This window comes from Lolium rigidum, chromosome 5, assembly GCF_022539505.1.
Source record: "Lolium rigidum isolate FL_2022 chromosome 5, APGP_CSIRO_Lrig_0.1, whole genome shotgun sequence".
Taxonomy (NCBI): Eukaryota; Viridiplantae; Streptophyta; class Magnoliopsida; order Poales; family Poaceae; genus Lolium; species Lolium rigidum.
Window position 1 is genome coordinate 18,561,120 of NC_061512.1, and position 14,888 is coordinate 18,576,007.

Sequence of the window (14,888 nt, forward strand, 5' to 3'; positions counted from 1 at the left end):
TACTAGTCTTGATGGCAGAAACCTGGATTCACATTCAGAAAAAGCTGCGGCATTTCATGAAGCGTTCAAGAACAGAATAGGGGTAGAAAGTGTGCCTGAAAACTGCTTAAACCTTGAGGAGCTGATCCAGCCAATGCAAGGGCTCGAGTCCCTCTCAGCCAGATTCACACGTGAGGAAATTGACGGAGTCATCCAGCGGCTCCCAGTGGATAAAGCTCTGGGACCGGACGGTTTCAATGGGCTCTTCCTAAAAAGTTGTTGGGATATAATCAAGGAAGACTTCTACCAACTGTGTGATGACTTCTGGGAAGGGAAGGTCTCTGTACAGTGCCTCAACAGCTCCTTGATCACACTAATTCCGAAAATCCTGTCACCAGAAACAGTTAATGACTACCGCCCGATATCTTTGCTGAATTGTGTTGTCAAAGTTCTGACTAAACTCCTAGCCGACAGGCTTCAGAAATGGATTCTTCGTCTTGTTCATTGTAACCAATACGGTTTCATAAAAAGTCGGACCATCCAAGACTGCCTGGCCTGGGCTTATGAATTCTTACACCAATGTCATGCATCTGGAGCTGAATGTGTGGTTCTCAAAATAGACTTTGAGAAAGCATTTGACACCGTCAGTCATCAGTCTATCCTGGACATTCTAAGATACAGAGGGTTTGACAATCGTTGGATCAACATGGTGAGAAACATTCTCAGTTCAGGGAGCTCGGCAGTGTTACTCAATGGTGTGCCTGGGACAGAATTCAAGTGCAAAAGGGGGGGTGAGGCAGGGCGATCCACTCTATCCGCTCCTCTTTGTTGCAATGGGGGATGTCTTTCAATCAGTCATCAACACCGCTTGTGCAGATGTTATCCTCCGCCTACCCATTCAGCAGCCGGCCTCTGAAGATTACCTAGTAATCCAGTACGCTGATGATACGATTGTTGTGCTTCCTGCTTGTCCAGAACAATTGCGTGCCATGCAGGAGATCCTCCAAGCATTCGCAAAAACCACGGGACTGAAAATAAATTTCAACAAAACCCAGCTCTACCCTATCAACATCTCGGTTGAGCGGGCAAACACTTTGGCCACGGAGATTGGTTGCAGAGTGGGAGTGATGTCGTTCACCTACCTAGGGCTACCTATGGGAACCACTCGCCCAACAGTGGAAGACTTGATGCCAATGGTTTGTGCGGTGGAAAGGAGGCTCTCCAGTACGGCCCTCTGGCTCACCTATGGTGGCAGGCTGACGTACGTCAATTCCGCGATAACTCCACTGGTTACGTTTGCCATGTGTACATTGAAAATTCCTTTGAAAATCTTCGAGTTTTGTGATAGAGCTCGTAGACACTGCCTTTGGAGGAAAATGGTGGACGGTGAAGAGAAGTGTCACTCACTGGCCTCTTGGGGGATGGTGTGCCAGCCAAAAAGTAAGGGAGGACTCGGAGTGATGAACCTCAAAGTTCAAAATCAAGCCCTTTTAATCAAGCTCCTCGACAAATTCTACAAGAGATGTGACATCCCATGGGTGCAGCTTGTTTGGACGGCTTATTATGATAACTGTGTTCCACATGCAAAACCAATCTGCGGTTCTTTCTGGTGGCGCGATGTGGCGAAGATGATGAATGTTTATCGAGGAATTACAACTTGCAAGGTGAGGGCTGGCGACACTGTCCTACTTTGGAAAGATCCCTGGTGCTCCCCCGTTTTATCTGAAGCCTCGGCAAGGCTGTTCTCGTTTGCAACCTCTGAAGATATCTCGGTGGCGGAATTCGTCAGCTCACAAGACGTTGCGGCGCATTTTCACCTACCCTTATCTATAGAGGCGCACGAGGAGCTGGTTCAGCTGCAAGAGCTCTTCAACAATCATCAGTTGGATCCTATGACCCCAAATATCTGGGATTTTGTTTGGGGAAGCTCTAAGTTCAAAACCAGAGACTTCTATGACTTCTGCTTAAGAGAGATCCGCCCACCTGATTACATTGCAATGATCTGGAAATCCAAGTGTATGATGAAGCATAAAGTCTTCGCCTGGTTGATGTTGGTTGACAGAATCAACACCCGTGACATGCTAAGGAGAAGAAACCTCGATATTGGCTCGATCTTCTCTTGCTTGACCTGTGACTCGGGATAGGACGAGACTCGGAACCATCTTTTTTTCGCCTGCAGCTTCAGCACTGACTGCTGGGCAGAGTCGGGCCTCGCCTGGAACACGAGCCTCCGCCTGGAGGAAATGATAGCTGATGGCAAAACCACGTGGATTCGTGCTTTGTTCACTGAAATTGTCATCTTGGGCGCGTGGAATATTTGGAAGATCAGAAACAAGAAGTTGTTCGAGGGGGTCCAGCCGGAAATAGCCACTTGGAAGAGACAGCTACGGCAAGACTTGGAGGTGCTTGGGTGCAGGATCAAAGAAGAACATAAAGCTCATCTTCACTTTCTGGTTGTTTTGCTCACATAAAATGTAAAGGGTGGCGTTTGCCACCCTACCACCCTCCCCCTACCTCCTTTCTTTGGCTTGGCCGTCTAAAACCCTTGTCAGTCTTGGAGCACTCCTTGTGCCCCAGGTGTGATCCTTAGGGCATGTAAGAACTTTGGGCTCCCGCCCCTTTTAATAAAAAGCTGAAACAGTAGGAGGTTCTCCTGCTGTAAATTCCTCAAAAAAAAATCATATGGGCTTAACTTATCATCTATATCTACAAGGTATAATCATGCATTAGGCAAGATCCACTCATTTCTCACTAATCCCTCTTTAATATTCCTCTCATCACACTCATCCTAGATTCTTAGGGTTTATAATTAATACCAAGTTGTGATGATTATGGAATTGGTTTCCTAAGGTATTGCTATTGGAATAGGGTTCTCACCTCCAAGATCAAATGTTGTCTTGAAAAACTAAGATTAGTACTGCTCTAGTATTCTTGTATGGACATGGCTATGGTTAATATTATAACTTCTCTCACTTCTCAATATCTTGGAATATCCTAAGATCCTACTTAAGAGGTGATGATATGATCCTCTAAATATATGGTTTGCCTAGGAATTCTACCTTGCAATCTTCTGTAGCTTGTTCTTCAGGAAATCTGATAAACCTGCATCTTGTGATATGCCTCCACCTCCTAGCTTCTTCATCTTGATCCTAACTAATGCATGGAGTGGCTCTATGTGTTTGCTTCCTTGTATCATGCTACAAGGTGATTAAAATGGATGAAGGGTGTGGCTCTATTTATAGGCTTGGGCAAGTTCTAGTATCATGGCACATAGGTGGTGACTCTTGTGTTGGTTTGATGAGTAAGGTGCTTGGTTGTTATGCCCTCATCCATAGCAATCCTTTGAGCATGAGGTGGCATAACTTGGAATGCAAGTCATGTAGATATTTTCATCCTATGTGGCATAGAGATTATCCTCTCATATGATTTATTTTTGGATAGCCAAGTGACATTTGTTACTAAATATCTTGTGGATGGTTTTATTATTGTTGATGAGTCACTATATCATATTTGATTGGATTTATATTATAATATTAGTCAAAAGGTAAAATTTGAAGGTTATTCCTTAATTTTGGATAGTTGAGTTTGATTTCACCAAGGCATGATCATATGAGTTTCAAAATACTCATAGTTAGTTTTATTCAAATAGTTTGAACTATAATTCGTAATGTAAATAGATTTATTTTTTATGATATTCCATATATTTAATAAGTTATGATTTGAATAAGAATGTGTGACTTTTATGCAGTTTAGACCCTATGGTTTACCTTATTTATAAGTGGATTAAATTACACACAAAGGTAGTTGCTAACTTTTAAGTGTTATTAAGTTAGGGTTTGATTCTTAAAGAATGTGTTGTTGTAAGGAATACCATGTTATGATCCTTTATAGTATTTGGTATTTGATCCTCACTTAAAGTGTTGTGTAATAGTTCTAGTTCCTTTTGATCCAACCTATGGATCAAATTATGTCTACCCAAAATAAGGTTTTAGCAAAGGTCACATTGAAGTTTACAACACTTGACTTGATGAGCTACTTCAATTCCATCAAGTCAAGTGAAACTTCAGTTACTGTAACAAGTTTTATTTGAAAGCGCGAAAATTTCCCGGATTTTCTATGCATGAATGCAATGCACACTTTAGTGTTCTCTCATTTTGTGGCCTCTAAACCTGGGATATTACAAAATAGAACATGAAAAAGTCTCTCTTAGACGCAACCAAACCTAAAATACCATATACACATGGAAATTTAATCTGTCAACGTCGCCCGGTGACGGAAAGGAAACTTTCCTCGTCGAATTCTCCTTTTAGTTTTCGTAAATGCCTGGAAAATAGCAGCAGACCGCAAAAGAATAGGCCAAGCAAGTGGCATCTAAGAGCATCTCCACCGGCGCCCCCGATAGCGCCCCGATAGCTTTTTGGGGGTCGGCGGCCAAAATGGGCTCACCCGGCGCGCCCCAAAAAGCGTCGGCGTGTTTTCGAGCCCAATAGATGCACCGGCAACCCCTTGCTGGCCCCTTCACAAAGGGCATGGATCGGGCGGGCCAGCGCGTCGCGTTTTGCGATGGGGACACACTATCAGTGACGCCAGGGCGCCACGTGGGAGATTTCCCGCCACGACACCACGCGGGAAACTCTCTCGCCGTGACGCCGCGCAGGAGGTTTCACAACTCGTCGCCGGTCTATATTAACCCCTCCTTCGCCGCCTCTGACTTCAGTCGTGCAAAAAGCTAAACCCACAATGTACGATGCGTGGGAGGAGGCGGCGCTAGCGGCGACCGTAGATGCCATGGAGGAGGACCAGCAACTCGCAGAGTACGAGTCGTGGGAGGAGGCGACACTAGCGGCGACCGTAGATGCATTTGTCGCAGACGAGCGGCGACACCAGGAGGCAGAGTGGCGGCAGCAGACTGTCGAGTGATGGGAGCAGAATGTCGAGTGGCGGCAGCAGCGGTGGGAGGAGCCTGCGCGGCGGCGGGAGCTGCGGGAGGAGCAGCAGCGTCAGGATGAAGTCTACGAGCGACGACGCTTGGAGGAGATGCATGTGCGGCTAGGAGGCAGGAGGTTGAGCACCGTCGGTGGCGGGAGGAGTTGGAGCAGCAAGTGCGTCAGGAGGCGGCGGCCGCGGATAGAGCGACCTACTTGGCGTTTGTGGCGGAGAGAGCAGCGGGGGATCGACGACGAAGGAGCAGCGGAGGAGCAGGCGGCGCAGCAGCGGGTGATCGTCGAGTCGTACGACAACGTACGTGCACGTCCACCTCTCCATAGAGCCGGACGACCAGTAGGTTAGAGCTGAAGCCAATTTGACATGTCATCCGAAATCGAGGAATGAATAATGTTTTACCAGAGCAAATTCTGTTAAAACATTATTTATTTCGATCCTGAATGACATGAAAATGAAACTAAAAAATAATATTTAGTTTATCTAAAAAATCCTATCGGAACCGCCGGTTTAGGACCGTCGGTGTGAGAGCAGCACACCAAATAAAAAATGCAATACCGGCATTGCTTATCTGCTGGCGCCTATTTAGAGGCACGGCTGGAGATGCTCTAACCCAAAACAGCCCTTCCATTCCGTCCTCATCCATCATTCCTGGCAGAAGACCCAACAGCATCAACCAAAATGGTTTATTGTTCGGTCCGTCCCGTCCTAATCATGCACGATGAATCATCATCAGTCGGCACACCTCGCCCCTTTTGACCAACCACTCTCTGCACTGACGCCCACCATCACTTTCAGCCGCGGCACGGCAGCAACAAACCGAATGCCCTCCGCAGCAGAGGCGCCGCCGGAGCCCACCGCCACCGCATCCATGTCCTCCTCGTCCCCCGGCTCCCGCGGGCAGGCTTTCTTCTCCGTAGACCTCGCCGCTGCCGCGCGACGCCTCCTCGCGTTCCTACGCTCTGCGCCGGCCGGCGGAGCCGTCGGCCCGCGGTCTGTGCGGAGGTACGAGGATCTGTGGCTGCCGCTCGCGGCGGAGGCGACGGGTGGAGGAGGAGAGGATCCGGCGATGTTGGTGCCCCCACCCGACGTGCAGCTCATCTGGCTCTGCCACTGCTTCCACCATGTGAGCCTTGTCACGGCCATGTCCTCTTTTACTTTGTGCCACGTTTTGGAGAACTACTCAGGTTTTTTTATAGGTTGTTTTATGACGGCTAGTTGAACGTAGCATAATCAGTAAATAGTTAGTTCTATGACAGCTTAAGCTCTATTGATTCGTTACTGAATGCCTGTTAATAATTGCGCCATCGAACAAAATTGATCAGCTTATTGTATACAGAAAACAAACTGTTCGAATTTTTAGACAAAATTCCTCTCACATTACAAGTTACAGACACCTTGCTTGCTCTTAACAAAATTATATTTTGAATCATATTTTCTTACAAAGTGTACGATTGGAAGTTGATTCTTTTGTGTTACCAGCAGAGCTATTTCTCATACTGCATATCGAGGTTCGGACGCCTCATCGATCGGCCTTCAATACTTGATGCTGAGAATGAGGAGTATGCTGCTGACTGTTGTCGGGACCTCTGGGCTGCACGCTATCCATTGGACCCGTTTGACCTTGACAACAATGAATTTGATGGAAGCAATTTGAATGCCATTGACAATGACGATGCTAATAGTGAAATTGTCAAGATAGTTCAAACTTATGCTGGCCTAGCAGCCCGCTTTGCCTCACCCTTTGTCTCGGAAGGCGTCTACCATGTTGCTGCGAAACGGCGGTACATGCGGTTCCTTGACCTCATCAGAGAGGGTGTGTGCACAACCAGACAAGACACACGGCTCGTACCTAGCCTCGACATATTACTGATGTGGCTTGCTCACCAGGTATGCTTAGTGACAACATCCCAGTCACATAAAGCTATTAAGCAAAGTAGCAAACAAATGATGTATATTCGTCTGCATTTATACAATTGTTATGTATCCTTGACAGAGTTTTCCAGTGAGCTATGCAACAGACATGACAGCAATGGCTATCAGGGACAACGTTACGAAAATGGTGGTCAGTTATGGAGAGGTGGTGAGTGAGGAGGTTGTGGAGAGGACAAGGGTGTTGTGGGAACAGGCATATGATGAGCCATATGATCTTTCTGGTTCAGAGGTTGATGCCAGAGCAGTTGACACAGCAAGGGAAGCATTCCACTGGGACGCTGCAGCATCAGAAGAGGACGCCAACCGGCTGTACAAGGGGTTGCAACCTAGATTTCTAATGGAGGTATTTCAGAAGAACACTATTTTTGCGAAGAAACAATCATGCATGATAGTGTTCTTGATGGCTTGGTCACTGGTCAGTAAGAAACAATGCCGACCTGGCCGATTGTTTCTTCGCAAAAATCATCTGCTTTGGCATTTTATTACACCCTGGATTGCAAATAACTGAAAGCTTGGGGATCTGTCAGGCATAATGTCAACAGGCCATCATAATATCAACAACAGAAGTTTAAAAAGCAATAGTATATTCCACACTGTGGGCACTTCAAGCCAAGAAGCGGGATTATTTACACTGATGCGTCAAGTAGCGAGTGTAGTTGCATTTTATTTTATTATGGTCATCATGTCGCAAATATATAGTGAATTTCTATATCAATATAATTCAGTTATATTAAAATTATCCATTCACAGGGATCTACCAATATAACTTGCAAGTAAAAAAGTTAATTTTTATGTGCTGCTGTTCTACCCTTAAAAGGACAATAGGCTATAGTTCACACCATAATTGAGTTAGTGACCTTTATTTGCACCTAGTCATTAGTTATTGCAGCTGATTTCAGTCTTGGGAAATGATTAGGCTGAAACACCCTTTTTGTATTTTCACTGAAATTTCTTCTTAGAAATAATATCGTACCTAGAAGAAGGACCAGTTGTTGCCAACTTGAGTTCACGCTCCCATTGAATACTGAAAAGTAGAGAATTGGCCCATTATGTAAATTGATGTAAATTAATTTATTATGTAAACTCACTGCATGATATGCAAGAGAAGGCTACACCTGCAGCTTTTTTTCCTTCTTATGTTACGTATGTACCTATTTTGCATGTTGGCAATGTTATATCAGTGATTCTTGCTAACAGGTATATGTGTTCCTGAAAGGAGAATTTGACAGCGAGAACATAAGCAAAGAATTTCTCCGTTTGCGAGCACAGAGGTGCTGCAGATCATTAAAGCTCGACAAACCGATGTCCAGTTTATCCTGCAAAAACTGGCAGAAAACATGGCATCTGTATTGTGAATTTGCAACCCGAGGTCTCACAATTGAGGTTAGGCGCAGCACGAGTGGGTGCTTCAGGAATAGCAAGATCCTCAGGAACATATCATTCTCATGGAACGATATGTTGCATGAGAAATCACTTATTCTTACAGGAGAGCTGGATGCCAGGATGAGGGTTATGGCATCAATTACCCCTCCAATTCAAGCACCTTACTTGTTGAAGTGCGTACCTGACAGAGTCACTGATGATGGTGGGGCCATGATTTCTGATGTCATACTGCGCATGAGAAGTTACCGTCCGCAAGAAGGACGGTGGCTGACCCGTACAGTGCTTGATTACGGTGGGAGAGAATGTTTCGTCATTCGGATGAGGTATTGTTCAGAATATATGTGTAGTTTGGTTTCAGAATCACAACCTAGCATTATTATGTAATTGTTGGCACATAACCAAATACTCCATGTAGTTTTTGTGAAGAAGTTACACTCTTGTATTGAATGGATGCACTACTAAGCTTATGCTGTGGGGAATGACATTTACTTTTATGTCTCAATATATTTTTGTTGAATTCTATTGCAACATGTGTAGAATAGGCAGAGGAATTTGGCGGAGAGGACCTGAAACTCCCATGGCAGTGAAATGGGAAGACAGGAGCATTGAGGTCCGAGAAGGCTCATGGTCCTACATTGCAAGTGCAACATCCGTTGGTTATGCACCAGGTACTTAGTTATGCTGAATAATTGATGTCAGTGTTATACCTTGTCTTGAGAGGTGACTAGCTTTTTCCATGTGTGGTGCAGAAAAAGTGGTTGGCACAGCAACACCAACTAAAAATCAACAGGAGAATAAGGTGGTTTGGAATTTTTCTACTGGAGATGTACTGACAGTGTGGTTGGGAGATGACCTGAACTTTCAACTACAAAATGAGAGCCCAGAAGAAGAGGTATGGTCCCATGCTGTCATAAGTTTCTTTCAGATGATTGCTTGATACATTTTGTCCTCAATTGGAGTTAGTAGAGATAATCTTGAAGTTACATAGCTTTCGTTCATTTGTTGTTCACTGCTGAAAGCTCTGGCCGCATGAAGATTCTGTGGTAGTTAATTTAGTAATTCAGTACCAGACAAAAGATTACAGAGTTTATCTTTTTGTTGCTTGTAGAAATGCAACCACCATGTGAGTTGTCTGTATGTACAAGTCTACAACAGATGCCATTTAACTTTTCTTGTTTAAGTAAAATACATTTCATTTGACTGATCAACCGTATTTGTAGACTTTTCTACCTAATACAGATGTGCTGCTATTTTCGTTCCGTAAAACATTCTTTCGTCTTAGCAGGCAAGGCTGCTTGTAGGGAGAAGATTGAGCTACAGCATAAACAAGGATAGCACATCATATAACCATAATGAGGAGGAGCAATACATCACCCTAGTCCGTACATCAGCAGATCATCCTGATGGTAGAGCAACCGTGCTCCTTAATTGGAAATTACTTGCAGTAGAGTTCTTACCCCAAGAGGATGCAGTTTTTGTACTTCTCTTATGCATGGCAATCACACGGACAATGACGGAGATTAGAAGGGAAGATGTGGCTGGGCTTCTGGTGCGACGAAGAATACGTGAACCACAGGTAGGGCAGAGAGACTGGGGTTCTGTGAAGCTTCCAAGCTCGCCTTCCCTTGACCCTCACTTGCAGCCATGGTATCGGAATGCGGTGCGTGTTTTGAGCTCTGCAGAGACTGTGCCTAACGGAGTGATGCCCACCAAGTACTCACCTACTGATGGCAAGGATGAGCTATACAGGCAAGCTCTTATACCTTGAAGCCCTGATGGAGATAACTTTGTGAAGAAAATGTACAGGACAAATAATGATCTTGGGGCGCGTCTGATTATGGTTGTGATACACGGCTTATGAAAAAAGGAAAAAATACATGGCTAAAAATGGCTTGATTTCTTGTCCTTTATTGTTTGTCGATAGATCAAAATCTTCTATTCCTTGGAGTGCATTGTAATTGTGAAGTATACAAAGGATACATGTTCCATTGAAAGAGTTCCAGAAGATGTTTCAAACTTGCCTCAGAAAATATACGTTTCCCATCTCTTGCAATTTCTCTAGGGAAAACCTCATGCCTTTTGGACTACTCCCTCCGTTCTAAATTAATTTACGCGGAGTTGGCTAGATACAAGCCAAGTTTGAGTCAATTAAATTGGAACGGAGGTAGTAGTGTAGCTTACAATGCCAGTATGATGTTCAGAGTGACGGCAGGTTTCACATTGAGTTTGTGCTCTGGCCTCAACCCGCCTTCATCATTGCCTCTACCGCCTTCTGTATCTCCAGGGACATTGCGGAGTCCACGCTTCCTGACGATATCTTGCGGTGAGACTTCTGCAGGTGGAGCTTGAGTGAGCTGCTGCTGAGCCCAGCGTTCTTGCCACAGATGGGGCACACCTTCATCGCTGGCCTCTTGTGCTGCCACTCCATGGAGATTCTCCCGTGCAGCCTCTTGTCAAGATCCAGCAAGACCCTGGCAAAGCCGTCATTGGGTTGCGCGCGTCGGTGCACCTTCTTGAGCATGTTCCATGCTTCTAGAAGAGTATAGTTTCTGAAACGAAACATATTAAGCAGATGATCCCGGGGGAGTACTACCAGTAAAATGACATATGATGATTCTACCTCCCAACTGACAGAGAAATAGTTATGCAGCCTTACTTTCTCAGCATCAGGTAAGCAAGTACAACGGTTGCGCTCCTGCTTTTTCCTTCAAAACAGTGCACTAGAACTTTGCCGTGCAGATGTTCTACAAAATCAATGAAATCTGAGGCATCTTGGAACACATCACTGATGTCAGCATTTTCATCATCGTTTATCTGCAGAAAAAACACCAAGCGTCACAAGGAAAGGACGAGATCAGTTCCCTATTACGGCAGAGAAAGCTCCGAAATGGAGCTTCAACCTTTTGCTGCTTGAAAATGATCTTCACATGAAATGTTTTCACAAAATTTCAGATGTACTCACAGAGAAGTTTCGGTAGTCGAAAAGGCAAGGTTTCTGAGATTCTGACTGTCCAATTTCATTTGCACACAAGCACAACACATGGGTGACCCCAAGGTGCTGAAGTGTGTATGTTGACCGAGCAGCGAGAGCACCACCAATATACATAAAATCTGTTATTTGAGAAGGACGTTCAGTACTTGCAGCATCAGAAATCAGTGAAATCCTCTCTAGAAGGTGCTCAAGACGAACCTGAAAAAAACAGGAATTCATTGGCTCAGTTTCTGCAACAGATAGTTGCCAGCCAGACAGGGGGTAAATTAGGATTACCTTCAACTCATAAGCATCAACAGCAATGCTATTATCTATCCCTTCAAAGAAGCCCGTGTTAAAGTTGTTGTCTTGACACAATTTTACAACATCAGTCCTGAGCATGTCATTCCACTGTTCTATTTCTTTGCTTAATTCGCTGTCTACCTGCAATAGCATTGATAATGAATATAACCAGTTGATAATTTTTATGAACTATGGAGACAAGCCACCACTATAACACTCACACAGAGCAAACAGGCATCAAGATAGTTGCTAATTTAGGGTGTGAAATTATTTATAGACTATTTGGTTTCCTACAGCTAATTTTTCTAATTATAGGATATGTTCTAGGTTAATCTTTTTGAAAGCTATTACTCCCTCCGGGCGAAATTAATTGAGCAGCTCAGGGGTACACTTGTACTAGACATATTATATGGCTGTGCCAATTAATTTGGGCATGTGGGAGTATATCATTTCAGTCATTAGCGTAACTGTAAAAATACTTTCACAAAACAATTAGCCGAGCATTCAAGGAGTGTGAAACAGATAGATAGGAACTAGGTGGCTGTGTATAATCTGTTAAAAGATAGATGAATTTTCTATCGGCGCTTCAAAGATATTAACCTTGGCATACTTGTTAAATTCCCTGAGTTTCATCGTCAACCGCAGACCACGGGATGCATCACCATTTGCTTTGAAATTCTTCATCATAAAGCTCTCTCGACAGGCAGGAGATGACATGTCAAAACTATCACGGGATAAGATACGGGAAGGCCTACGCATATGCCGTGGAATTTCAGCATCACTTATATCAGTATGCGCCTCTACAGAACACAATGGTGATTCAGAAAGACCTGCATCTTCCTTGTCAGATTCGTTTGAACATTTATGCATAAGATTGAAGAAAATTTTCATTAGAGTATCCAGCTTCTGATAAAGTGTGAGCAGGAAAATGTGGAACCGTTGAAGGTCTCTCAGAGCACTACGAAAACCTCCTCGGAAGGAATTCACTACTGCTAGCATATCACTCTCAGGCAGAGGAGAATGATGGCTATAATCAGATGACATGTCAAATTCCTCGGGTCCAGGGGTACCAAGTTTTCCAATGGACACCTCAAACAAGAGGTTGGAAGAATAGTCCCAGTTGTTTAGTGTTAGTTCCACCAGCCTTGGGTAGTTCTCCTGATCTTTCGCCCGTTTACCGGCAGGTGGTCTGCGTGGTACACCCGAATCAATGGCTACAATACGAAAGCTTGAAATCTCAGGCTCAATGGGATCATAAGTGTCGTCCAACACAAGGTCTGAGATATCTGAGCCGATACTGCCACTTATTGAGACGGCTCTTCTCTGCTTCTGTCTCTGAGGGCTTTTGATGATCTCTGGCTTGTAACGGATGATGGCAGAATCGTGAACATCATCCAGTGAATCAAGGTTTGCATAAGCATCTTTGTCGGCAACAAGTAGGTTTGCGTAGTTTCCACGCCAACCAAGGGGTCGACACCGCAGCCTATCCTCATTTCTCAGAATGAGGTCCAGAATCAGGATCCTACCTAAAGCTTCAGCAGTTTTTTCAGCAAACTCCCGTGAATCAAATGGTGTTGTGCTCTCCAGTAGTGGGGAGCCATGTACATAACTGCAAAACAGCATTGAAATTTCTTTCATGTTAACTCGGTACCATATTGTCAGGTACATTACTGGTAACTTGGAATTAGTACTTCATCAGGAATAGGCATCGGCTCAGCTCGAGAGCTTCTTGCATCTCGGTGCAAATCATCTCCTGAAGCTCATCACCAACAGCTACGGCTGCATGTCGAGCATTCTCAACTGCATCCTTGATTTGTGGCCATTCACATGAGGAGCTATGAATGACTCTGCCCTGCATTGGTCAAAAGAGTTGACAATCCAATGTTTACATAGGTAGCCTGAATGCCTGCCATAGCATAGGGGCTACTTACTTGAGGGGTCCTCACGCCAAGCCATTTAGCAAGTTCGTACCCAAACCGTTCTGACTGCGTGGCCATCCTTGATGGTGCTATCTTAATGACTGCAGCAGCTTCCTTGGAAGGAACTTCATCAATTTCAGATGTTCTGAATAACGCAATGAATACGACTCCTCCAGAATTTACAGTCACCTATGAAGAATGATACACACATCATGCAACCAATCTCGACTTGATGACTCCTAGGATGAGATTCAAGCACAAAAAGGACTAGAGAAGTGCACTGTCTAGGAAAATAATCAAGCCTACTACTTATCGCCAAAATTCGATTAACAGCAGGGAAGATAATTTACAGAAGGATATTTATAAGTAAAACAAGTACAAACCTCAAAACTTCTGTTTGTATCATCCTCAGTGGGCTCCGTACTGGTAGTAGTATGTTTCGTGTGGTGCAAAGAAGAAAGATAACTCCAGCTGAAGTTACTTGACTCAATGTCCATCATGGAAACCCTCCCAAGCCTATCCCACAGGCTTGTTTTTGGCAGCTGATCAAATGGGTCGGGGTATATTGCATCTCTATCGGTGTCTACATTTTCTATTCCGTCTGAGCTGCAATATAGAAAGTGCATTAGTAATACTACCTTGGTTGAGAAAATCATCTAATGAAGGAACCAAATCATGCCACTATTCTCTACTATTGTAAACATCTGAATAAACTTAGAGTAATGCTGCAACTGACTACGAGCCTATTTACTTGAGAGAACCTTTCGAAAGCTCTTCATGTTTGATCAAGTATATATCCAATGGGCAGGCAACTTGGAACCAAACAACTCATCAGAAATAATATCGCCGGGCAAACGTAGAAGATAAAATTCATAAGCAACTTATCCTATCTCATCAGCAAGCACACGAGGACTAAGAGTTCGATCCTTACCTAACATGGTACTCTGCATACAATGCAGAGCAAATCATATGATCAGTAATTGATCCGAAGAGCGACCAGAACTAATTGCTTACCTGATTGTGGATTCGATAGCCAAAATGCCAGGCTTCGTTTGCGGCGCCCGAGATAACGAGGAGAACTTCCCGCTGCGCTTCCTCATCGACGCTAGCCATTCCTCGAACCCACCCTGCGAGAATTGAGATCAAGCTGGTACCTCTTTTCCCCCAAGAACATGGACGGGAACAAAGGGATAATTTTTTTGGTTCGACATTCTAATTTCGACGCACTTACGAAGGAGGAAGAGCGTGAGAAGGATCCCGATTCTGTGCTTCCCTCTTCCATTCCGATTCTTCTGGTGTGGGAAAATCTGGCCAAATGCGTGCCTATGAATCGAGTTCTTCAGGAAATTGGTGAAGTTCGTGACCAATGAAGGGAAGGTGGCGTCCGTTTTCCCGTTCCGAAGGAGACTAACGCATTTCTTTTATATTTTTTCACATTATTTCTGGATCGTGCGTAA

General features: G+C 44.5%; 2 protein-coding genes across 3 annotated transcripts; one reads left to right on the forward strand and one right to left on the reverse strand.

Annotated features, from left to right (window-relative positions):
* Positions 1-5,728: 5,728 nt before the first annotated feature.
* LOC124652915 (glycine-rich domain-containing protein 2) lies at positions 5,729-10,283 on the forward strand. 2 transcript variants are annotated; one of them, XM_047191960.1, is made up of 7 exons: positions 5,729-6,046; positions 6,403-6,810; positions 6,917-7,198; positions 8,053-8,561; positions 8,776-8,906; positions 8,988-9,130; positions 9,524-10,283. In XM_047191960.1, the coding sequence occupies exons 1-7, from the start codon at positions 5,744-5,746 to the stop codon at positions 10,004-10,006; spliced, it is 2,259 nt and encodes a 752-aa protein (XP_047047916.1). In that variant the 5' UTR covers positions 5,729-5,743; the 3' UTR covers positions 10,007-10,283. The 2 variants fall into 2 exon arrangements, with proteins under 2 accessions (XP_047047916.1, XP_047047917.1); XM_047191961.1 differs by having other exon boundaries at positions 6,406-6,810.
* Positions 10,284-10,477: 194 nt separating this feature from the next.
* Positions 10,478-14,531, reverse strand: LOC124651071 (dual specificity protein phosphatase PHS1-like). The gene is made up of 9 exons (XM_047190219.1): positions 14,446-14,531; positions 13,815-14,037; positions 13,444-13,620; positions 13,204-13,364; positions 12,113-13,121; positions 11,507-11,653; positions 11,201-11,428; positions 10,895-11,052; positions 10,478-10,787 (listed from the first exon to the last, which is right to left on the reverse strand). Exons 1-9 carry the CDS (start codon positions 14,529-14,531, stop codon positions 10,478-10,480), a joined length of 2,499 nt encoding a protein of 832 aa, XP_047046175.1.
* Positions 14,532-14,888: the final 357 nt, after the last annotated feature.